The sequence below is a fragment of the Cnephaeus nilssonii genome (genome assembly GCF_951640355.1).
Source record: "Cnephaeus nilssonii genome assembly, chromosome: 15".
NCBI lineage: Eukaryota > Metazoa > Chordata > Mammalia > Chiroptera > Vespertilionidae > Cnephaeus > Cnephaeus nilssonii.
Window position 1 is genome coordinate 15,217,919 of NC_137086.1, and position 25,747 is coordinate 15,243,665.

At 38.3% G+C, this 25,747-nt stretch overlaps 1 protein-coding gene across 5 annotated transcripts in view; it reads left to right on the forward strand.

Moving 5' to 3' along the window:
- The window catches only part of SPAST (spastin), a 48,302-nt gene that overhangs the window by 17,017 nt on the left and 5,538 nt on the right, over positions 1–25,747 (forward strand). For 2 of the 5 annotated variants that reach the window (XM_079792077.1, XM_079792078.1), the window contains exons 4-16: positions 495–590; positions 2,975–3,162; positions 3,744–3,877; positions 4,161–4,254; positions 5,650–5,724; positions 7,286–7,357; positions 9,613–9,688; positions 9,912–10,003; positions 10,604–10,683; positions 14,186–14,228; positions 15,435–15,514; positions 16,932–17,002; positions 18,140–18,180. In XM_079792077.1, the coding sequence (XP_079648203.1) occupies positions 495–590; positions 2,975–3,162; positions 3,744–3,877; positions 4,161–4,254; positions 5,650–5,724; positions 7,286–7,357; positions 9,613–9,688; positions 9,912–10,003; positions 10,604–10,683; positions 14,186–14,228; positions 15,435–15,514; positions 16,932–17,002; positions 18,140–18,180 (1,142 nt within the window). Of the gene's footprint in view, positions 1–494; positions 591–2,974; positions 3,163–3,743; positions 3,878–4,160; positions 4,255–5,649; positions 5,725–7,285; positions 7,358–9,612; positions 9,689–9,911; positions 10,004–10,603; positions 10,684–13,556; positions 14,062–14,185; positions 14,229–15,434; positions 15,515–16,931; positions 17,003–18,139; positions 18,181–25,747 lie in introns of those variants that run through there. The other 3 variants (XM_079792079.1, XM_079792080.1, XM_079792081.1) reach the window with 2 other exon arrangements.

The following is a 25,747-nucleotide window of genomic DNA, read 5'->3' on the forward strand; positions in this document are numbered from 1 at the left end:
TTTCTTTTATGCTATACAATCTTTTTTTTTTTAAAAATTGTTTTGTAAGTTGCCAATTATATTTAATAAGTATATGGATGCTATAAACCATATTCATTTATTTATCTCCATACTGCTCTTTCTACCCAATGACTTGGATATACTATATTTTCAGAAAATATTTGCTGGTGATAATAGTGATATGGAACTGCCTCGGGTTATCAAACCTGAATAAGGCGTATTTTTTTTTTCTTTTAATGAATAAGGCATATTTTTAACATAGCCATTCACTTGTTAATTTCTGTTGGTATTTTAACGTCTGAGTTTTTACTAATTATATTTTTAGGAAAATTTTATAAAAATGCAAAACCCCTAAAAAAAAATGCAAAACCCTTCATCATGTAACAATCTTGTAACACCTTAACTCATTTTTCATTTTCACATGTATCATTATGTTTATTATATATTTTTTATTTTTGTTTATTTGTTCTTTTTTACCCCCCTCTGTTGCATAGAGAAGCTGCAACCAGTTTTGCAATTTTCCAAATCACAAACAGACGTCTATAATGACAGTACTAACTTGACATGCCGCAACGGACAGCTCCAGTCAGGTGGGTTTAGGGTAACTAACATGTAAAATAATAAAGTTTGCATGCAAAGTAAAGTCCCACTTAACCTGGTAATGTTGATTTGGTTTTATAGTGGTAGTTTTGATTGTTTTTTGTTTGCATAGGGCTATGTTGAAAATACAGTATCCCTATCAGTCATAGTGTATAAACATGTAACAAATAAGATATTACCATTCTTAACATGCTTTTTAGCAACCTCTAATTTTTGAAATTATAAAATGCAAAGATTTATTTTTCTAAGTTATAATATCCTTTTGTTTCTGTTGGATTTTTAACTTTTGTGGGTTTTTTTCTTGGGTAGCTAAACCAGGTTTTTATGAATTGGGTTTTTTTTAAGAGAAAATTTTATTTTTCTTATATATCAATTTTCACATATCAGTTTTCATGTATGCTATACATGAATGTTTTATCCTAATACCTGTTAGAAAAAATTTGAAGCTGAATTCACAAAGTGAGCAGAACATTCGAGTACTATTATTTATTATGGCTTAAATTTGTTTTTCATGAACTTTAAGGTATGAACTCTTACAGAACATTAAATGCTTTTTAAATTTTGTTTTGGTGGGAAAAACCTTCATTTCCTAGGTTCTCTGACATCTTGGTCAGTTTTATTGGTGACTTCTTCAACAATAGTTTCATGTCCAGAGCTTAAATCTTATTGAAGTAAATATTGCTTTGTTTAAATTGTAGTAAGTAAAAAAAAAAAAGAAACACCCTTAGTCCAGACTGTAAGACCATTGCCTTCTTTATTTATACATAATACAAAACTTTCAAGATTTCAATAGAGAAAAGTTAGTATATTTCTATAGGTGAAAGAGATAGTTGGTCATTAATGAAATCTTTCCCTGTGGCTTCAGTGATCCCTTAGATTTCTCACATAGGTTTGGTTTCCAGTTCAGTTCAGAGCCCTGCATCAGTAGATATATTTTTCTTCTCATTTCTTCCTGTACCTGACTTAAAATAACATTTCAAGTATTGAGGTAAATATTTTATCTGTTTCTCTTAGCACTACTGTGAAACGCTGACATTTTCATAAGGAACTTTTTGAAAAGAAAGAAATGTAAGAATACACCACATATAAATAATTAAGCTTCCAAAGTACAGATTTGAGATCCTAATAATCCTACCAGGATAAACAGCAAAAATTTCCTAGCCTTGAAAAGCTTGTACGCATTCCCGTTGTTGTCTAGATTCTCTTCTACTTCATTCCACGTGCTCAATCCCCTTATATTTTTCTGCCAAACAAAACTTTTATTTATTTATTAAATATATATATACATATGTGTGTGTGTGTGTGTGTGTGTGTGTATCTACACTAATAAAAGAGTAAGATGCAAATTGACTGTACCTTTGTGACACCCATCAACCAATCAGGAGTGAGTATGCAAATTAACCCAACAAAGGTAGAGGGTTAATTTGCATATGCAGGCATGGAGCGGCCGGGGGCGGGGCAGGACACTTGTGGGCCTCTGGGCAGCGTGGGAAGACAAGAAAGGCAGCTCTGGGCTGGAGCAAAAAGGCAGCTCCGGCCAGAGTGAAGGCGGTGCCGGGAGCCAGGGGAAGGAAGGCCTGTTCTTGCACGAATCTTCGTGCTTCGGGCCTCTAGTATATATATATTGATTTTACAGAGGAAGGGAGCGAGAGATAGAAATATCAGTGATGAGAGAGAATCATTGATTGGCTGCCTCTTGCACGTCCCCTACTAGGAATCAAGCCTACAACCTGGGCATGTGCCCTTGACCGGAATCCAACCTGGGACCCTTCAGTCCGCAGGTTGACGCTCTATCCACTGAGCCAAACCAGCAAGGGCTGGTTGATTTTTAAAAAATACTTTTTGCCCTAACTGGTTAGGCTTAGTCTATAGAGCTTCGGCCTGCAGACTAAAGGGTCCCAGGTTTGATTCCAGACAAGGGCACATGCCCGGTTGCGGGCTTGATCCCCAGTGTGGTGCGTGCAGGAGGCAGCTAATCAATGATTCTCATCATTGATGTTTCTCTCTATCCCTCTCCTTTCCTCTCTGAAATCAAGATAAATATTAAATAAATAAATATTTTTTATTGATTTTGGAGAGGGAGAGAGATGGAAACATCAATGATTAGAGAGAATCGTTGATTGGCTGCCTCCTGCTGGCCCCACTCTGGAGATCGAGCCCACAACCTGAGCATATGTGGCCTGACTGGGAATCAAATGGTGACCTTCCAGCTGGGCCCATTGCTTGTTATTATTTGTGCTCTGACCAGGGATGGAACCCGCAACCTTGACATATGGGTATTACGCTCTAACCAACTGAGCTTCTTTTTATTATTATTTTTATAATGTTAAACCACAATCTTCTAACTACAGCGATTTTACTATTTCCTTAATAGAAAGTGGAGCAGTTCCAAAAAGAAAAGATCCCTTAACACATCCTAGTAATTCGCTGCCTCGTTCAAAGACAGTTATGAAAGCTGGATCCACAGGTCTTTCAGGCCACCACAGAGCACCCAGTTGCAGTGGTTTATCCATGGTTTCTGGAGTGAGACAAGGCCCTGGTCCTGCACCTGCCACTCATAAGGTATTTGGAGATAGAAGTGCAAATAGAAAATTTTCAACATGATGTGCTTGCTTCAGTTTATTACAAGTAGTTTATAATACCTTAAAGGATTGTTAAGTTTCCATAAAATTGAATATAATTTTTTAACAAAAGTCAGGGCAACTTGCTGTTAAAAAACGTATCTTATTTTACCTCCTTTGATCCTAATTAGGCTTTATTTATAGTAAGTTTGCTTATCCAGTTTTATATAATGCTATGTAGTTCATTTTAAATTTGTTATTCTTTTAATTATTTAAACCTATGTAAATGTTTTGTAACATTAAACATACAGTTCTAACAAGGATCAAAATTACATGATTGCATTGTCATAGAACGTTTTTACCTTTTAGTAACTAAATCTCTGGATAAAATCCTCTATTAACCCACTGCATGCTAAATGTACTTCTTTAGTGAATACCATTTTACCTTGGAGTAAATATACATTTTAAAAATTTTTATGTTCTTTTTCCTATTTTTGAATCTCTGTGAACTTTAAATTGATTCACTTGTGAAAAGTGTAAATGTTAGGTTGTATTCTCATGTTAAAATTTGTGTCTTTTAAGAATACACCAAAAACAAATCGAACAAATAAACCTTCAACCCCTACAACTGCTGCTCGTAAAAAGAAAGATTTGAAGAATTTTAGGAACGTGGACAGTAACCTCGCTAACCTTATAATGAATGAAATTGTAGACAAGTAAGTTTTGCCATCTAAAGTGTTTTATTTTACAGTTTCTATTTTTGAATTTTATTTATAAAATGTATCATGAGTGAAATAGTTAAATACTTTGTCTAATTTACATATTTAATTCTTATCATGGTTTTTAATTATTATACATGTAGAAAATCATTGTTTTACTGATTAACTATAGTTTCACAGTTAACATAAAAAATGTCCATGTTTCATAGAGCATAAACTGTATTTTATAATAACTGAAGCATATTTCTATTGTGGAGATAATTGAAATTCTGTTTCTTAGTGGAATAGCTGTTAAATTTGATGATATAGCTGGTCAAGAATTAGCAAAACAAGCATTACAAGAAATTGTCATTCTTCCTTCTCTGAGACCTGAGGTAAGGATTATATATTATTATTTTTCTGTAACATCACCTATTACTGAATCTGTAGTAGCAGTAAAGAAATATTTGAGCTATGCTAGAATTAATTAATTAATTAATTTGAGCTATGCTATGATTAATTCATGTCACAGTAGATATTTTTAGGGAGGGAAATGATTATGTATGATACTGTAATAGTGGATTACACGATACAAATAGTGAACCGTAATGTAAACTATTGACTTTAGTTAATAATAATGTATCAATATTGGTTCATGTACCAAACTAATGCAAGATGTTAATAATGGGAGAAATGGGAGATTAGGAGTTGTATGGCAACTCTGTACTTTTCCATTCAATTTTCTGTAAGCCTAAAACCTCTAAAATATATATATAATCTAAAAAATAAGTTGAGTATCACTTCAAATGGTGCAACAACACCTTGCCCGGCTGGGATGGCTCAAATTGGTTGAGCATCATTCCATGCACAAAGAGTTTGCCGATTCGATTCCTGGTCAGGGCACATTTCCCAGTTGACAGCTGGATCCCCAGTAGGGGGTGTAGGAGTCAGCTGACGGTGTTTCTGTCTCATCAATGTTTCTCTCTCTCTCTCTATCTCTCTCTCTCTCATAAATAAAAACTTTGGGGGGGGGGGCGGGGGGAGAGTTCATTCTGGTGACTCTTGCCAATCCCGATGTCCCTGAGTCTGGAATCTCTGGTTTAATTTCTCTAGAATAAAACTTCTACCTCCTTTGGTTGTGGAAGAGGAATACAAGTGCTGTTGGTGGGGCTGGGGAGAGGTTTACAGGAACATATGTTCAGTTCTTCATACAAACTTTTAATCAGTTTCTCTGTTTTGGGCTGCCTGCCTTACTGGTGCTTTCTCTGGTACCCGATGCCTTCACTTCCTGAGCTTTTCCAGGGTTTCCATTCATATCAGCTTGCTCCTTGTACCTAGCTATCCCTTCACAAGCAGGCTCTTAGGTTTAGCTCCCTCAGCTCTGCTAAATAACTTACCACACTTTATCAGTTTCCCATCTACTAGAATTTATTGTGTCCTCTGTTGTCTCCTTTCCTATTCTTTCTATTCTTTTTCTTTTGAAGATTTTTATCTTTTTACTCATTTACTATTATTTTGGTGAGATTTGTAAAGGAAGTAGAGAAGCATACCGATGTTCAATAATATGGCTTGTTCAACAAGTCTGTTTTCATTTTGATCAATGAGGATTTGGTTTTATTTGTTTTCTTCTGTTTTTAATAATTATACTAGTTTATTGTGTTCTCCTTAGAGCTCTGGGCAGCTCTGTTTTGGTGGATGCTACTGAAAATGATTCTTTTTAGATGACAAATAATTCTTAAAATGTCTGGAAAAAATATCTTCAGAATCATAATTGTGTGTATATGTTTAAGTTGTTCACAGGGCTTAGAGCTCCCGCCAGAGGATTGTTACTCTTTGGTCCACCTGGAAATGGGAAAACAATGCTGGTAAGAATTCTTTTTAAATTTGAATGTTCTAATAAGATATTAGGGCTAATAATTAAAAAAAATTTTTACATAGTTCCTGAATCTATTATGATTTTTAAAAAATTTATCTTTATTGTTGAAAGTATTATAGATGTCATCCCTGAGTCTATTATTTATGACTTGCTTTTTCTTTTAAATATATTTTTATTGATTTCAGAGAAGAAGGGAGAGGGAGAGAGAGATAGGAACATCAATGATGAGAGGGAATCATTGATTGGCTGCCTCCTGCACAGCCCCACAGGGGATCGAGCCTGCAATGCAGGCATGTGCCTTTGGCCGGAATCGAACCCGGGACCCTTTAGTCTGCAAGCCAACTCTCTATCCATTGAGCCAAACCGGCTAGGGCTATAACTTACTTTTTGTTAAAATAAACTTTTCTTAAATTTTTAAACTAGTTTCCAATGACAAAATAGATGGAAAACCATACATATTATTTTCAGTAATATGTTTGGGAAAATTAAATTTAACAGTGTAATTTTTGTTATTTTCCCAATTTATTTATTTTTTTAAAAAAATACATTTTATTGATTTTTTACAGAGAGGAAGGGAGAGGGATAGAGAGTTAGAAACATCGATCAGCTGCCTCCTGCACCCTCCCCCCACTGAAGTTGTGCCTGCAACCAAGGTACATGCCCTTGACCGGAATCGAACCTGGGACCCTACAGTCCGCAGGCCGATGCTCTAGCCACTGGGCCAAGCCAGTCAGGGCCCAATTTAAATAACATTTTTACCTTAGAAGAGCTTACTATATTGAGCATCTTCCTAATCCTTGATTTTTTAAAATATATTTTATTGATTTTAGAGAGGAAGGGAGAGGGAAAGAGAGATAGAAACATCAATGATGAGAGAGAATCATTGAGTGGCTGCCTCCTGCACGCCCCTTCCTGGGGATCGAGCCTGCAACCCAGGCATGTGCCCTTGGCTGGAATCGAACCTGGAACCCTTTAGTCCACAGACCAGCGCTCTATCCATTGAGCCAAACCAGCTAGGGCGATTTTTTTTTATCTTAACAGCTTTATTTAAATAATCAGCATGATATAGACTTTCTTCCTTTTTTAAAATTGAAGTATAATTGACACACAACAGATTTTTTTTCCTGTAATATCCTCTTGCCAAAAGTTATTAGGATCTGGATACTTTTCTCCTGCATAGCTAGATATTCTAGAGGGAAAAAGTAAATAAGAAAGAGTAACTTTTTTCTTAGCTGTTTATCTTTCTCTAGTTATCTTTCTATAACTAGGAAGACAATAACACCCTTTCCCCCCCCCCCCCTTTTTTTTTTTCTTTTTTACCTCTCCCTATCTATTCTCCCTTAGGAAAAGAAGGGAGTGGAAAGAAGCACAGCCCTTCATAGATTTTTTTGCTCATTTCTGAGAAGAGAACACATTGCCATATACTGGGGACCGAGTCATGCCTTATATTTTTAGAAATTCTTTTCTTGTACTTAAGTTGATCAGATGTATTTACCATTTTACAGCAAGTTATGGAACTAATATAATATTTGCCCTTGTGATTTTTAAAGGCTAAAGCAGTAGCTGCAGAATCTAATGCGACCTTCTTTAATATAAGTGCTGCAAGCTTAACTTCAAAATATGTGAGTATTTTTTCCAGTATTTTCAAGTTTTAAGTTACTGTCTAAATGTTAATGTTAAGTGTAAATGTTAATGCCATACACCAAAATATTTGTCTGTGAGTTTTATACCTATTATTCAGAGATGATGAATATCACTCTTCATAGTAGAAAATCATGTGCATTTATTAAATTCTTTTAAAATTAGAATTGTTCTGTTAAATACTGTATTAGTTTGCTAGGGCTGTGTAACAAAGTACCATAAACTGGTTGACTTAAACAACAGAAATTTATTGTCTTACAGTTTTGGAGTCTAAAAATTGAAGATCAGATATTGGCAGGGTTCTAAATTTTGTAAAGTAATTAAAAGTAACTATAAAACAATACCTCTTTTCTTGGTTACATTTTGTTTCTTATGTGAAATTTTGTTAGTAAAATTGTCCTTAATGTACGTTTATCCACCTTATAAACACTGTCTTGGGAGCTGGAAGAATGGGATTCCAATCTAGCTTTTACATACAGAGCAGGCCTTAAGAAAGTATCACTTCAGGCCTTACTTCATTCATAAAGTGTTAATGTCATAAGAGGTGATCTCTCAGCCTGCACCCTTGAAGCTGCTTACCTGCTCCGAGCCTCGGTTTCTCCTGTAAAATGGGGACAGTAACGTCACATACTTGATAGAGGGGCCTGACAAATAAGGAATGAGTGGGAGCAATCAGCCCTCGGCCAGCACAGGGAATCACTCAGAACTATAGCTGTCATTTTCAGTGCATCTTCACACTTTGGGATTGGCGGAGGAGGAAGTGGGATTGGAACCCACGGCCACCGAACTCCAGTGCTCAGACCTTTGTTACTCACGATCCATCACAGTGATGTTTGGAAAATAAACACCAGAATGAGTAAGACTAGTCAATTTTTGCCTTATTAAAAAACAACTTCTCCTCCCCCCCAAAACAAACAAACAAACAAACAAACAAACAAACACAAAACTACTTCTAGGGCATGAAAGAATAGAAGTGTCTGTGTATCATTTAGGAGACTTTTGGCAAAAAAAAAAAAAAGCCATGCCATTAATTAAAGCATTAATTATCTCACCTTAACAAGATCTCGGAACAGGAACTCCTAAGCTTCCCTCAGCGACTCGATAGTGTGTGAAAAGCCTGGTGTTGTCAGTACCTCCATGGTCATCTTTCAAGAGTTGACCCTGACTCCCCTCAGTGTCAGCATGGCTGCTGAGTGCCAAGTATCACACCTTCCACTACAGCACCCCAAGCAGGAAGGAATTTCTCCTCATTCTCCTCCCCCTAATCAACAAATGGAAACTTTACCAGAGAGACTTCCCATAGGTCTTATTGGCCAAAACCAGATCACATGACACCCCAAAAAACAATTGCTAGCAAAGGAGAATAGATTACACAGCTGGACCCCAAAATTCTGGCTTCTGTTCAAGGAAGAAGCCTGGCCCGCAGGGGAGCCCTGGAGAACCCCGGAGACCCTACATCTGAGGACAGGACAAGAATACTTGTTTTGATTATTCCAATCTGGGGCCAGATCTTTTTTCTTTTTCTTTTTAATGAAAATTTCAATAAAAAGAATAGATGCTGCCTAGGACAGGATAGTATTTACAGATTACCCCAAATCTCATGATCCTTTTGTTAGATGCTTTGGTGAATAGAGTGGTTTTAGTATGGTGTCTTAAGAGGTATCCATAGACCTCCTGAACTACCTAGAAATATTTTGATACTAATTGATAGTGATATTGTGAGAATAAGTTTTCAAGATGTTCTTAATAGAGCAAGTTTTGTTCAGTAGAGCACTTTCTAATTTACCTGCTTCTGCTTCTATATAAATATATATGTGTGTGATGTGTGTGTGTGTGTATGTGTGTGTGTGTGTGTATCCTGCAATCTAGGATTAAAGGAATAAGTACAGCATCTTTCTCTCCTCTCTTACTTTTTCTTCCCACTTGTTTTACCTTTGACTAATAGCTTTTTCATTCTCAAGTTTTAGGAATGCAGTTTTAAGCAAAACAGATATATTTTATTTTTATAACACTTAACGGACTGTATTAAATAATAAATAAATGACCTATTTTGAAAAAAATAAGGGATATTTCAGTAAACTCCGGTACCCTCTTCCTAATTCCTTAAACCAAATCTTTGGTTATTGCAAAGAAAGGAAATTAAATTCCTAGGTTCTAGACTTTCAATCATGAAAATTTAAAAGCTGGAATAATGTTACATTTTATAAATGTGATCATGTGTAATGCCTTCTTTTAGGTGGGAGAAGGAGAGAAGTTGGTGAGAGCTCTTTTTGCTGTGGCTCGAGAACTTCAACCTTCAATAATTTTTATAGGTAAGAACATGTTTACTAATTAAGTTAGTTGAACCTTTGTGAAATATCCCTCTCCATATATAAGGGGCTTATTCAAAAGGAAAAAGTTTTCAAGAAAAACAACGTTAAAGACTATGTAATGAATTGAATAGGACCTACTGTATTAATAACTGAAGTAGTAAATTAGATTAATCTCAGGTAACTCATATAGGTTGGCTTTTAATTCAAGTCTTATTTCCTCTAGATGAGGTTGATAGCCTTTTGTGTGAAAGAAGAGAAGGAGAACACGATGCTAGTAGACGCCTAAAAACTGAATTTCTAATAGAATTTGATGGTGTAAGTATTGGTTATGATATTTTTATTTTTATTTATTTATTTATTTTTTAAATATATTTTATTGATTTTTTACAGAGAGGAAGGGAGAGGGATAGAGAGCCAGAAACATCGATGAGAGAGAATCATCGATCAGCTGCCTCCTGCACATCCCCCACTGGGGATATGCCCGCAACCCAGGTACATGCCCTTGACCGGAATCGAACCCCGGACCCCCCAGTCCGCAGGCCGACGCTCTATCCACTGAGCCAAACCGGTTAGGGCTGGTTATGATATTTTTAAAGTAGTAAAATTTTAGCCGAAACCGGTTTGGCTCAGTGGATAGAGCGTCGGCCTGCAGACTCAAGGGTTGCGGGCACATCCCCAGTAGGGGGTGTGCAAGAGGCAGCTGATTGATGTTTCTCTTTCATCGATGTTTCTAAACTCTGTATCCCTCTCTCTTCCTCTCTGTAAAAAATCAATAAAAATATATAAAGTAGTAAAATTTTAATGTATATATTTTCCTATTAAATTATCCAAATTAGAAATACAGATATCTTTATTATGTTTTACTTTGTTATTACTTTCTCTAAAAGTACTGAAAAAAAATGTTTTGGCTTATAGGTACAATCTGCTGGAGATGACAGAGTACTTGTAATGGGTGCAACTAATAGACCACAAGAGCTTGATGAGGCTGTTCTCAGGTAGGAAGATTTATGTAGAAACACACATTTATTACAGATATATTTAGTCATGTGTTCATCTCATATATTTCTTATTTCCTTCACTCTCAATTTGAAAACTAAATTTAGTCTTTTCCACCTTATATTCATCCTCTGGCCTCTTGTTACCAACTAAAGTTTTTGAGGACAGGGCCAGCAGGATATCAGGAAAACTCTTCATTTTATGGTTTTAGGCAAACTGCTTATTTCTTCTGGGTTGGATTAAATTATTCTACAACTTCTAAATTGATTCTTACCTTCTTTTACTGGGCTTCATGAGAAGCTGATAAAAACAGGTTTCCTGGGAGTTATGTCATGTTTTCTGTTCTTACGTGTTAGAACAAATTTGTCCCCTTCCTACTGGGAGGACAGTTTAACTCAGCATGAAATTATTGAGCCTTCCTTACTTTTCCTGAGGAATCTATAACATTGTCCCATTGTTTCTAGAGTTGTATGTTGCAGTATAAAAATCTGAAGCCAGCCTACTTTCATTTTTAATTTAATTTTTTTATTCTTACTAGATACAGTTTCCAACTATTGAAATCTAATGATTTGAAAAATGTGTTGATTGATCTGTGTTTATTTTTCCTGGGATTTGATGTTTGTTTAAATTGATAGTTTGGAACCTCCTTTGTTTTGGGAAAGTTATTTTGAATACTGTCTTTGATTTTTTTTTTCCTAATTCATTTTTCTACTAATTTTTTCTCCTACACACAATTTGTGCATTATGTCGCATCTTTTTTTCTTCTATTTCTGTAATTTTCTTTATAATCATTTTAAACTTTCAGGTCTTTTTGTTTTGATTTGTCTGTTTTCAGTTTGTTGTCCTTATTTCTTATCTCCTTTCTGCTACTACTTTGGTAACCTTTGTTTCTCTGTTGGTTTTTGTTTTCTTTCTTATTGCTTCCCTTATCTCTGTGGTCCATTTTTTTGTCTCCCATTGTCTCATTTCCTTGAGCCTTTGTATATTAATTTTCTTGAGCCCTTGTATCGCAGTGAGCTCTTGTTTCATAGACTTTTTCCCATTAAATTATTATATTTCATGGAAAGCTATTTGGTTACAATTTTAACTTGCTCTATGGCAGAATTCTGTTTTACATGTTATTCATTTTATCTGTTTTATTTATTGTATTCTTTACCCCTATTTTGACACTACTTTTTAAAAAATTGATTCTGTCTTTTGCCTGTTTTGCTTTATTATTTTTATTTGATTAAGGAGAGTTTTTTTAAAACCTAGTTTTGGAAGGATATTATAGGAGGAGAGCAAGAAAATTAAGATACCCAACAAATATTTTGAGTTGTCCCATGAATGCCCTGGACTGACAATTAGTCTCACTAATTCAATAGTAAAGACATATCTGATAAACAAGTGTTTGTGTGTAAATAAGACATCGGTTGGTTTAGTCTCCTTCAACTAATAAAGGCAGTTGGTCATCTTGCCAGACTGATGTCTTCTTATGAAGACAATATGTCTTTGAGTTTCTTTGTTCAGTCTCACCTTCCTTGCCATTGCCCTGTTATTGGCCAAGGTTCACACGATCTATGGAGCCAGTCTTCACATGCTTGTTTAAATGTGGGGAGTTTGGTTTTATTACCCCTCAGAATATGCTCTGTCTCTTTCCTTTGGAAAACTCTGTGCTCTGACATCTGTCTGTAATCTGCAGTGTGTATCCTCCTTTCTCACTATAATTTTCACTGCCCTATGCAGCCCTTTTTCATACATTTAAGTTATGTAAATGTTACCTGTTTTAAAATATATATTTTTATTTTAGAGAGAGGAAGGGAGAGGGAAGGAGAAAGAGAGAAACATGATGAGAGAGAAACATTGATTGGCTGCCTCCTGCATACCCGCCCACAGGAGATGGAGCCTGCAATCCGGGCATGTGCCCTGACTGGGAATTGAACCTGTGACCTCCTGGTGCAAGGAACAATGTTCAACCAATTGAGCCACACCAGCCAGGCTGTTACCTAGTTTCTTTATGATGAAATTTACTTTTCTGTTTTTGTTGTACTTGGTTTTAGTTGTTTTTATTTTCATAAAGACAGCAAATATGTTTTTATTAAAATTTTTATATCAGATACTTTCTAAAGCAGTGGTCAGCAAACTGCGGTTCGCGAGCCTCATGCGGCTCTTTGGCCCCTTGAGTGTGGCTCTTCCACAAAATACCACGTGCAGTCGCGCACGTACAGTGCGATTGAAACTTCGTGACCCATGCGCAAAAGTCGGTTTTCTGCTCTCAAAAGAAATTTCAATCATTGTACTGTTGATGTTTGGCTCTGTTGACTAATGAGTTTGCTGACCACTGGTCTAAAGTGTTATTGCTTTAAAAACATGCACATACCGCCCTGGTTGGTTTGGCTCAGTGGATAGAGTGTCCACCTGTGGACTGAAGGGTCCCGGGTTCAATTCCAGTCAAGGGCACATGCCCAGGTTGTGGGCTTGATCCCCAGTAGGGAGCATGCAGGAGGCAGTGAATCAATGATTCTCATCATTGATGTTTCTATCTCTCTCTCCCTCTTCCTTCCTCTCTGAAATCAATAAAAAAATATATTTAAAAGAAGACATGCACATACCTAGATGGTTAACTTAATTCTGACGGTATTGAATTAAGGACTTTAAAATACTAACTAGAGCCCCAGCCAGTTTTGCTCAGTGGATAGAGCATCAGCCTATGGACTGAAGGTTCCTGGGTTCGATTCCGGTTGTGCCGCGCCAGCACAGCCAAGGGTGAACCTGAGTGGGGGCGGCTGAAAGGGTTAGAAAAGACAGACAAGAGAATGAAAGCTGGGTCTCAGTGGGACGCTGCTCCTGAGAGACAGCGCTGATGACCACAAGCCGTGTCTTTATTTTATAGCAGATGCCACGAGGCAAAGTAAGGGCGTGGTCAAGATGTTTACAGCATTCTCGTGAGTTTTGATCCTACTCAATTACATGCACCCGATCAAGCTTTGTTTACTTGCAGCCTGTATCACTTAGGCACATGGGGCCACATGTTCGGACCATAGGTTCAAGCTTACAATTATAGCTATTTGCTATAATTGTGCAGGGAGGGCTCTGCCCTCCAAGCTGGGACTTGCATGTGGCCACGAGAGGACTGTGCCCTCTGGTCAGTCCAAAGCTTGAACCTGTCCAAACACTGTAGCCGTGCCCCACACTGGTCAAGGGCACATGCCCGGGTTGTGGGTTCAATCCCCAGTGTGAGGCGTGCAGGAGGCAGCCAATCAGTAATTCTCTCTCATCATCGATTTTTCTCTCTTCTTCTCTGAAATCAATAAAAATATATATTTAAAATATTAACTAGAGAGTTTTAAAAGAGTAACTCTAAAAATAACTTTTACATTGATGAGTAAAATGCTTTCACATGCCTTGAGCATTATACTTAAAGCTTTTTTTTTTTTTTTTTTTTTTTGTCATTTACTACTTAAACTGAGGTACCTTTAAATTCAAAATTCTATTTCTGAATTGCTTGAATCCTTCTTTTAGGCGTTTCACCAAACGGGTATATGTGTCTTTGCCAAATGAGGAGGTATGTATCTGTGATTTTTTTTTTTTTAAGCAGAAGCAAAAATACCTTGACAATATTGAGTCTTCCAATCCATGGTGCAACCACTTGGGAAGCAGTTTGGCAGTTTCTTAAAAAGATAAACTTATCATAAGACCCAAAAATCTACCCAAGATAAATTAAAACAGCCTATCTAATAAAAGAGTAATATGCAAATTAACCATCACTCTGCTACGCTCACAAGCCACTCAGGAGTGAGTATGCAAATTAACCCAACCAAGATGGCTGCAGCCACAGAGAGAGCAGGAGGGAGGCTTGGGTTTCCCTGGTGATGGAGGAAGCCAAGCTTTCCGCACACCCTGGCCAGCCCAGGTCTCCGCTCAAGGCTACAAAGTTTCAATTATAGAAGATACATAAATCACAACAGAAATTGCTGCCACCACAGAGCGAGCAAAAGGCTTGGCTCCACTCCAGGCTACAAAGTTTCGATTGTAGAAGCTAAGCCGGTAGGCGGACATCTTCCAAGGTGTCCTTAGCACTGCCACGGAGGCAAGAGAGGCTCCTGCCACCCCCGTGTGCCCGGCTTCTGGCTTAGCGGCTTTCCCCCTGTGGGAGCGCACTGACCACCAGAGGGCAGTGCCTTTGTTGAGCATCTGCTCCCTGGAAGTCAGTGCACATCATAGCAACCTGTCATTCCGCCTTTTGGTTGATTTGCATATTGGCCTTTTATTATATAGGATGTTCAGAAAATTCTAGAAACATAAAGCAGATCCATGATTTGCTAAGGCTAAGGGTCAGAGTTAGGATTAACTGCAAACAGGCATGAGTGAATTTTCTGGGGTGATAAAAATGTTCTAAACTGTATTATGGTGATGGTTGCAAAACTCTTAAGTTTATTAAGTCATTGAATTACAATGGGTGAGATTCATGAATTCATACTTGTATAAAACTTTTGTTTTTGTTTGTAAGTTATATTGTCTAGCTCAGACCCTTAATATCCTTGGTAGAAACAATAGCTATGTCCTTAGTGCTTTATTTGAATTATCTTCACATCTCTCAGGAACTGTCAAGAAAAAGGTAGTTTTAAAGGACATGAGTGAGGCTCTAAAAGGTAGAGTGATTTGTGTAAGATCATTCAGTTCCTAAATGAGAATTAGGATTTGAACCTGATTCCTGGTATTTTATTAAGCTAATTCTTAGGACTGATAATTCTTTAACGTTTCTTTTCAGACACGACTACTTTTACTTAAAAATCTATTATGTAAACAGGGAAGCCCATTGACCCAAAAAGAACTAGCACAACTTGCTAGGTGAGTAACTTGATTTGGTCTGTTTTACAGTCTTTTTTTTTTTTAAGAAATCTTTTTCTGTTTTGTTTAAAGTAAGCTCAAGTATAAAATGAGTAGTGTCTCATCCTCTGCTTCCTTTACCTTCTTTCTTATCTCTTATTCTTATACATATGGTACCTAAATTTCAATTTCTAGATCCTATACAAGACATGACCTAAACATCTATGATGGTACTGTATTCCTTTTATAAACTTATTAAAACTTATAAGTGGTATTAAAGTAATTTTAAAAATGTAAAATATCTCATATCTGCCCATACCAACATACATTTTCTTATAAACTTCTTTTGCATTACACATAATTTTCTTTAAATTTTACATCTTTAATTTTTTTTGAATGGTACACTAGTAGAAACTGAATATAGGAGATGCATTTGTGAATTTTAATCACTGGAAAAAAACATCATGAAATAATATTCAGTAAGTATGTAAGTAGCTAGTAATTTTAGTATACATTGAGTTCCTAGATAAGAATGAAAAAAGAACAATGCATTACTTTGAAATAGTTGAGATCCTTCTTTGTCATTCCAATAAAGAATTGTGCTAATAATGTTTGATCTGTGTACTAATTTAACATAGTACACAATAAGTAAATGCTTTCTTCCCCTGTTTTGTTTTCCTCTTTCCCTTTGCCTACCTAATCCTTAGTTCCCTTTGATAATCTCTTGGCTACTCAGGATTCTCCACTGTGGCATCCTATTCGGTGTGCCTATTTTTGCCAATGACTTCTATCGCAGACCCTTCCTTCAACCTGTTAGTCCTATATTTTGAAAAATCTACTTTGTGATGTATTATAGAATTATACAACTGAAATCTATATAATTTTATTAACTAGGGTCACCCCAATAAATTCAATTAAAAAGCTGAAAAAAGAAACATAAATAAAAGTGGTACACTTTAATAGAAACTGAATATAGGAGATACGTAGTACATTCATGAATTTTAATCACAAATAAATAAGTACTAAAAAATAATAATAACATAAAATAATCTCCTTTGGCCCTCATTACATCAACTCAGTGCTCTTTGTCATGACAAAGACTCACTAACTTTAGAGAAGTGACTGGTTATGTCTCAGTTGGCCAGCAATGGCTTATAGATGTTACTTTCCAGGGGACATGTTTACAATTTAATGGAGCCTCCTGGAGGTATAGTGTGCCTTAATCTAAAGGAATGGTTGTAATGATGCAAATTTGAGGCATTATAAATAAGGAGACAGCAGCAGACTGTTCTGTTTGATTTTAGTAAGTGGGTCTTTCTGTGCACTTAAATCATACAGCAGTCTGCTTAAAGACAAAGTAAAGTAGGTTTTACCTTCTTACACAGAGAATTTAAATCTGCAAAGATGAAAATAATTTGCTCTTTCTACTCATTCTCAGAATGACTGATGGATACTCAGGAAGTGATCTAACAGCTTTGGCAAAAGATGCAGCTCTGGGTCCTATCCGAGGTAGGTATACAAGAGCTGGAAACATTTATACCTCTTCATGAGACCATTTTAGAAGTTTAAGAAGTCTCTATTAGTGGGAAAGCCGTAAAGCTGTGTCAGTGGAAAACTTTAAAGTATTTTCTAGATTTAAGTTCAGCAAACTTTTCTGTGAAGAGCCTGATGGTAAATATTTTAGGTTTGTGGGCCATCTATGCTCTACATTGCATATTCTTGTTTTTTTTTCAAACAATCACACACACACACAAATGTGAAACTATTTTTAGCTCACAGACCATACAAAGATAGTTCAAGGGTCAGTGGACCATGACCCCTGTTCCAGACAACAGGGTTCACTTGTTGATAGTAGCTAAGAAGCTGAAAACTCAAAGAAAAAGAAAACTTTTTCAAGCAAGCAAAAAAGAATACTAAAGGGAAAATGTTCTTAACTTTTTTTGGTGCTTTACATTTCAGTATTCTAATATCACTTGAAATTAATGTGTCTAAGGGAATTCATGTAACTATTTATACTTTTATCATTACATGTTAACTTTTGAAGACTTGCAGAAAAATGTATCATGCATTGCTATGTTTTGATTCAGGATAATTTGTTGATTCTAAAATACCACAACTGATCACTTTTAGGTTAGATTAAACTCACTATGGTGTATAACTTTAGAATAGATGTTCTGAGTAACTTTTCTAAGGCCAGCATAGGCAGGTATGCACTTAAGATTACTTACTGGCTATGATGATAAAATAGATCATGGGACATGCTGCTTTGGAGAATAATAAATGTAACTTTGAGAATATATTTTGTGACACTAAGTAAAGTATTTTAGCCAAACTTTCTTGCTGCAAACTATGTTCAGATAGGGCCTCAGAAACAATAGCTAATGTATAAATCATTTGTGTTTTCAGAATATTTTAGCTATTTTCTGAAGCAGACAAAAGTTGTTAGATTTTTTTAAAGCTACTGCCTTTTGTAAAGAACAAATTGAATTAAGTTTACTCTCAAATTTGTAAAACTTGTTTTTGACAATATCCAAAGAAATTGAATGTTTTATAGTAACTCCTAAGAAAGAATATTATTCTAAGCATTTATACATTGTATGTGCTCTAATATATGCCTTTTAAGTGGCTGCCTTTTATATTTTGCAGAACTGAAACCAGAACAAGTAAAGAATATGTCTGCCAATGAGGTATATACTATATTACACTTGTCTTTTCTTGGTTTTGGTTCTCTATATTGTTAGATACATGTTTTGTCTGGATTTTATAGTTTATTTGATTAGAAACTAGAAAAAATTAACTTTGCCTCATTTAAAAAAATAGAGGCCTTCCCGGCCAGTGTGGCTCAGGGGTTGTCTACCAATGAACCAGGTGATCACAGTTCAATTCCCAGTTAGGACACATGCCCAGATTGCAGGCTCGATCCCAAGTGGGGGTCATGCAGGCGGCAGCTGATCAATGATTCTCTGTCATCATTGATGTTCCTATCTCTCTCTCCTTCTCCCTTCCTCTCTTTGAAATCGATGAAAACATATTTAAAATATATATATAGAGAGAGGCCTATCCAATTACAGTATCTTATATTGTTCATTGGTAATGGACAAAAATATTGTACACATTAATTCATTTTCTAACAATTTATATTACGTAAAAACTAAACAAGAAAAGTATAGGAGACGAAGATTTTATACATCATGAAAATAACTTGGAACAGATTAAGCCTTTGATGTTCTATTTTGTTAGTTTTTTAATGTTTTCCTCCTTATAAAAGCAATAGAGTTAACATCGTAATGCAATTTACTATATTTTCTTAATATGGTAGACCCTCTTATGAAATGCTAAAGAATTTATTTTGAAAAATACTGCCTGCCTATGAAATATAATTTGGAAATGCAGAATAATAACTGTGTGAACAAACTTTTAAAATCAACTTGCATTATATTTGTAACTTACTTGTCATATATATTTTTTTGCTGCCCAAGTTTCAACAGCTATTGAGGAGACATTGAACTCTTTTTTTTTTTTTTATAATATATTTTATTGATTTTTTTACAGAGAGTAAGGGAGAGGGATAGAGAGCTAGAAACTTGGATGAGAGAGAAACATCGACCAGCTGCCTCCTGCACACCCCCTACCGGGGATGTGCCCGCAACCAATGTACATGCCCTTGACCGGAATCGAACCTGGGACCCTTCAGTCCGAAGACCGACGCTCTATCCACTGAGCCAAACCGGTTTCGACGAGACATTGAACTCTTAACAGAGAATGAGTACATTTTGACAGTCCTCTTTCTTCAAACTTTTAAGTAAATTTGATGTTGTCTTCAGGCATTTGTGCATGGTAGTTCATCACCTACATTACTAAGAAAATCCTCACACTTCTCGCAGCCACCCTTTCATTTTAACAGTCTAGTTTGCCTAAAGTGTATTTGGCTTAGTTAATGAAGCTTAGAAATAGAGAATTCCACATACCCACTCTGATGTTTAACTACTATACCTTAAAAATCACATTTAGGACTTTGGCTGAGTGGTTCAGTTGGCTTGTGTGTCCTCCCGTACACCAAAAGGTTGCAGGTTCGATCCCCAGTCCAGGCGTGTACAGGAGGCAACCTCTCTGTGTTTCTCTCTCACATCACTCTTTCTCTCTCTCCTTTCCTCTGTCTAAAAATCAATAAAAACATATCCTCAGGGGGAAATTAAAATTTTTTTAAAGTCACATTTCAAGTATAAATTCCAAGTCCCTTTTATCTGATTTATAATTTTAATTACATGTTTTTCTAATTTTTTAATATATCAATACTATACAATTTGTATTTCCAAAATATCTTATGGATTTTTAATAGTTTAAGTATAATGTATTAACAATATGCTATAAACATATTGCTTTTTAAATGTTCTTATACTCATAGCATAAACCTAATAGTTCTTTTCTACAAAAAGTAAGCATCAGGCATGAATTATTTCTTCACACACCACTCACTCTCTGATTTGGATCAAGGAGAGGTAAACTTGGTATCTCATAATCTGGCCTCCTAAGTTAAAGTTGAGGAAAGGCCTTATGTCTGACATTTTAGACCTCTGTGTTTGTCTCTTGAAACGACCATATAGACCGGCCAGCACGGCTCAGTGGTTGAGTGTTGACCTATGAACCAGGAGGTCACAGTTCGATTCCTGGTCAGGGCACATGCCCGGGTTGCAGGCTCAGTCCCCAGTGTGGGGCATGCAGAACGCAGCCAATCAATGATTCTCTCTCATCATTGGTGTTTCTATCTCTCGCTCTCCCTCTCCTTTCCTCTCTGAAATCAAGAAAAATATTTTTTTTAAAAAGAAAGAAAGACCATACAAATAAAGGAACCAAACAAGGCAATAATGATCTAAAACCACCAGCTGGCAAATAAATTTTAATAAGAAGTGGTATGCAAGTTCTCAGTTGACTTCACAGGCAAAATCCACTCAGCCCCACATTTGCAAGTGTTCTTCACTCTGTCTCAAGCTGCTAGGCCATGGCACTTTCTATGCATATCCCTGAGGAAGGCCATTTGCTTGTACTTAAAATAGAATGCTTTGATAAACTTGCATTAATATCTTATAATAATTTTATGAAAGCAAGTAGGTGGCTGCTTAGAGAATAGTAGAAATTCTTAGGAATCTTTCCATTATTTCATGAGAAAGAGATCTGTTTACCATTGATAGTGGCTCTGTTAACCATTGTATATGTTTTACCCATCCTGAGAATATTCACAAAACCAAACTTTTTTTTCCACAGAACAAAGTCAACCCAAATATAGTTCCTGTTTATTTGAAGAGTAAAAAAATTTTGAGTCTATATATTTTTTAGTAACTTTTATGCTCTTATGATTATAAAACAAGGTAGTAATTCTGTTTCTGTAGGTATTCTTTAGAGGCCCAGTGCACGAAATTTGTGCACGGGTAGGGTCCCTAGCTGCTGCTGGCTAGGGCCTCCCTTCCCCTGGCTTCCGGCCAGGGCGGGACCAGCTGGGGGTAGGGGCCTAGGGCTGTTGGCTGACCGGCCCCACCCCCTGGTCGAACTCCTGGTCAAGGGGACAATTTGCATATTAGGCTTTTATTATATAGGACTAGAGGCCCGGTGCATGAAATTCATGCACGGGGGGGGTGTCCCTCAGCCCAGTCTGCACCCTCTCCAATCTGGGACCCCTCAAGGGATGTCCGACTGCCCGTTTAGGCCCGATCCTACCGGTATCGGGCCTAAACGGGCAGTCGGACATACCTCTCACAATCCAGGACTGCTCCCAACTGCTCACCTGCCTGCCTTCCTGATTGCCCCTAACCGTTTCTGCCTGCCAGCCTGATCATCCCCTAACCAATCCCCTGCCAGCCTGATTGATTCCTAACTGCTCCCCTGCCAGCCCGATTGCCCCTAACTGCCCTCCCCTGCAGGCCTGGTCCCACCCAACTGCCCTCCCTGCAGGCCTGGGTCCCCCCCAACTGCCCTTCCCTGCAGGCCCAGTCGCCCCCAACTTCCCTCCTATGCTGACCTGGTCACCCCTAACTGCCCTCCCCTGCTGGCCTGATCGCCCCCAACTGCCCTCCCTTGCAGGCCTGGTCCCTCCCCTGCTGGCCATCTTGTGGCAGCCATCTTTTGTCCACATGGGGGCAGCCATCTTGTGCATTGGAGTGACGGTCAACTTGCATATTACTCTTTTATTAGATAGGATAGGATAACAAAAATTTACCCCAAAACTTAGCAGCTTAAAACATTTATTACCTCACATTTTCACAGAGTCAGGAATATGGGTGCAGCTTAGCTGAGTCCTCTGATTCAATCTCTCTCAACAGGGAGCAAAGTGTTGGCCCATAGTCTCTTACAAAGCTGGAAGCAAGATGTTGGCTGGCAGTATAATCATTGCAAGGCTCAACTGGGGAAATAATCTGCTTCAAAGCTCACTCATGTGATTCTTTGCCAGATTCATTTCTGCTCATGGGTTGTTGGGCTGACAGCCTCAGTTTTCTCTGGCTATTGGCTGAAGGCTGTCTTCACTTCCTTGCTACATACGCCTCTCCAACATAGTAGTTTGCTTCATCAAAGTAAGCAAGTCAGGAAGACAAGAAAGAGTGCCAGAAAGATGGAAGTCATAGTCTTTATACTTAATCCTGAAGGTGAAATTCCATCACTTTTGATATAGTCTTCTATTCCTTTTTTTTTTTTTTTAATATATTTTTACTGGTTTCAGAGAGGAAAGGAGAGAGAGAAACATCAATGATGAGAAAGAATCATTGATCGGCTGCCTCCTGCACGCCCCCTACTGGGGATTGAGCCCACAATCTGGGCTTGGGCCCTTGACCGGAATCAAACACAGGATCCTTCAGTCCACAGGCCAACGCTCTATCCACTGAGCCAAACCAGCTAGGGCTGTAGTCTTCTATTATGAGGTCAGTTTACATTCAGGGAAGGGATTTCACGAAGGCATATAATAAGAGGTGGAAATCATCAGAAGATGCCCACCACATGTGTAAATCAATTATAATTATTTTTATGTTTAAAGGGTCACACTTGGCCAGTGAAATCTGTTTTTATATGAAGACTAGAGACCCGGTGCACGAAATTCATGCATGGGGTTGTGTGTCCCTCAGCCAAGCCTGCACCCTCTCCAATCTGGGACCCCTCAAGGGATGTCCGACTGCCCGTTTAGGCCCAATCCCGGTAGGATTGGGCCTAAACGGGCAGTCGGACATCCCTCTCACAATCCAGGACTGCTGGCTCCCAACTGCTCACCTGCCTGCCTTCCTGATTGCCCCTAACCACTTCTGCCTGCCAGCCTGATCACCCCCTAACCCAGTGATGGGCAACCTTTTGAGCTTGGTGTGTCAAACTTCACCAAAAAACTGAGCATAACTCGGGTAGTGTGTCACTTTGAGGAAAAAACTAACTCCAAGACTCTAGTCGCAAATGTTTCATCCTCAGGAGCAGCAAATGTTTCATCCTCGGCATGCGGCCGCGTGTCATCAGAAATGGCTACGCGTGTCAGTGCTGACACGCATGTCATAGGTTCGCTATCACTGCCCTAACCACTCCCCTGCCAGCCTGATTGATGCCTAACTGCTCCCCTGCCAGCCTGTTTGCCCCTAACTGCCCTCCCCTGCAGGCCTGGTCCCCTCAACTGCTCTCCCCTGCAGGTCTGGGTCCCCGCCAACTGCCCTTCCCTTCAGGCCTGGTCGCCCCCTACTTCCCTCCTCTGCCGACCTGGTCACCCCTAACTGCTCTCCCCTGTAGGCTTGATCGCCCCCAACTGCCCTCCCTTGCAGGCCTGGTCCCTCCCAACTGCCCTCCCCTGCTGGCCTGATGCCCACAACTGCCCTCCCCTGCTGGCTATCTTGTGGTGGCCATCTTGTATCCACATGGGAGCAGCCATCTTTGACCACATGGGGGCAGCCATATTGTGTGTTGGAGTGATGGTCAATTTGCATATTACTCTTTTATTAGATAGGATAGAGGCCTGGTGCACGGGTGCGGGCCAGCTGGTTTTCCCTGAAGGGTGTCCCGGATCAGGGTGGGGGTTCCCTTGGGGGTGGGGTGGCCTGGGTGAGGGGCCTGTGGTGGTTTGCAGGCCAGCCACACCCCCCGGAGACCTAAGCGGAGGCCCTGGTATCTGGAATTTATTTATCTTCTATAATTGAAACTTTGTAGCCTTGAGCGGAGGCCTGGGCCGGCCAGGGTGTGCGGAAAGCTTGGCTTCCTCCATTGCCGGGGAAACCCAAGCCTCCTGCTCACTCCATGGCCGTAGCCATCTTGGTTGGGTTAATTTGCATACTCACTCCTGATTGGCTTGTGGGTGTGGCTTGTGGGTGTAGTGGAGTGATGGTTAGTTTGCATATTACTCTTTTATTAGATAGAATGAACCCTCTCAGCACTACTTCAGAATTTTGAAAAGCACTTTTGCTTTCTGTAGGCAAGGCATATCTTAAATTTGCCTCTCCCAAGACAAGGAATCAGCAACTCTGGTTCTTTTTTTTTTTTTTTTTTAATCCTCACCCGAGGACATTCTTATTGATTTTAGACAGAGAGAGGAAGGGAGAGAGGGAAAAACATCGATGTGAGAGGGCAACATCGCTCAGCTGCCTTCCTGTATGCATCCCAACTAGGGATCGAACCTGGACCTTTCGATGTATGCATGATGCTTCAGCCAAGTGAGCCACCCTGACAGGTCAAACCCTGGTCATTTTCATGAAGAAGAATATTAAAACTCTGTGTATAGAAATGCATCTTCTTTGCTGGCAGTGAACAAAATCTAAAAAGTCAGTCTGTCCTGCAAAGCCACCGTAAAGTTCAGGTTTGAGGACAACAGACAGTTCTGAAACTGGGGTAAAGGTGAGAGTGAAATAGGATTAGTTGAAAGTCTATTTAAGAAGCAATTAGACACCAGATCCAATTCCCCACATAATACAGCTGGGTAACTCTCCTTTTACCAAAACAGGACCTTTTAAGAAAACTAAGAATAAAGAAGAACTTCCTTAACCCCTTCAAGGGCATTTAGTGGTTGCTGTGATACTCTGCCAAGATTTCCCTTCAGGACTGCGGAGTCTTCTTAGCTGGTGGAAAGGTTGGCAGCTGACAGCTCTCAATTGAATCACTCTCCTGGCATTGCCTTCAGGCCAAAAGACTCTTCACTCAGGGTCATACTCAGTACCTGAGGGCAACCCTTATCCAATGCCTGGTTGATGTGGGGTATGAAGGCCAGGCCCCTTTGCCTCAAAGTAGGACAACTCTGAAAGGCATGACTATACCAGGAGGAAACAGAACGTGGAACTTTTTTAAAGAAAAGATACCATTTATTTTATCAGTAGCAAAAATGTAAAGTACCAGTGATGAATATTTTAAAAGATATCTTGCTTGGCTGGTGTGGCTCAATTGGTTGAGCATCATTCCATTGCTAGTTTGATTCTCGGTCAGGACACATACCCAGATTGAGAGTTCAATCCCCGGGTCAGGGCACGTGAGGGAGGCAACTGATTGATGTTTCTCTCAGATCCATGTTTCTCTGTCCCTCCCTCTCCCTTCCTTTCTCTGTAAAATTAATTAAAATATATATATTTTAAAAGATTTACAAGTCTTTTCCTGAAAAAAATATATTGAAAAACATTTTAAAAGATTTTAATAAATAAATGGGAGGATATACCACATCTTTGGATTTGAAGATTCAATATAATAAAAATGTCAGTTCTTTCTTTTTTTTTTTTTTTTAAAAAGCATACTATCTTGGTTTTTATTAGTGCTGTGTTAATGACAAGAGCCTGAAAACACATATATTTTTAAAATACCATGTCCTGCCCAGTGAGTCTCAGTAGTTAGAGTGTCAGCCCTCTCACCTAAGGGTCAAGGGTTCAGTTTCAGCCAAGGACACATACCTCAGTTGTATGCTGCATTCCCATGGGCACATGCAGGAAACAACCAGTCGATGTGTCTCTCTCACTTCAATATTTCTCTCTCTCTGTCTCTCCTGCTCCCTTCCACTCTAAAAATCAATGGGGAAAAAATATTCTCGAGTGAGTATTTACCCAGGCCCTGGTCAGGGCATGTGTAGTAGGCAACTGATCCATGTTTCTCTCACTTCAATATTTTTCTCTTCTTCCAACCGCTCCCCCGCCCCCCTTCCTCTCTCTGGAATCAGTGAAAAGAAACAAACAAACAAAAAGATATCTTTGTTATTTATTTTCCCTCTTTGCTGAACAAGCAAAGTTGCTTTTTCCTGTTGTAAACATTATTCTCTTTACTAACTTT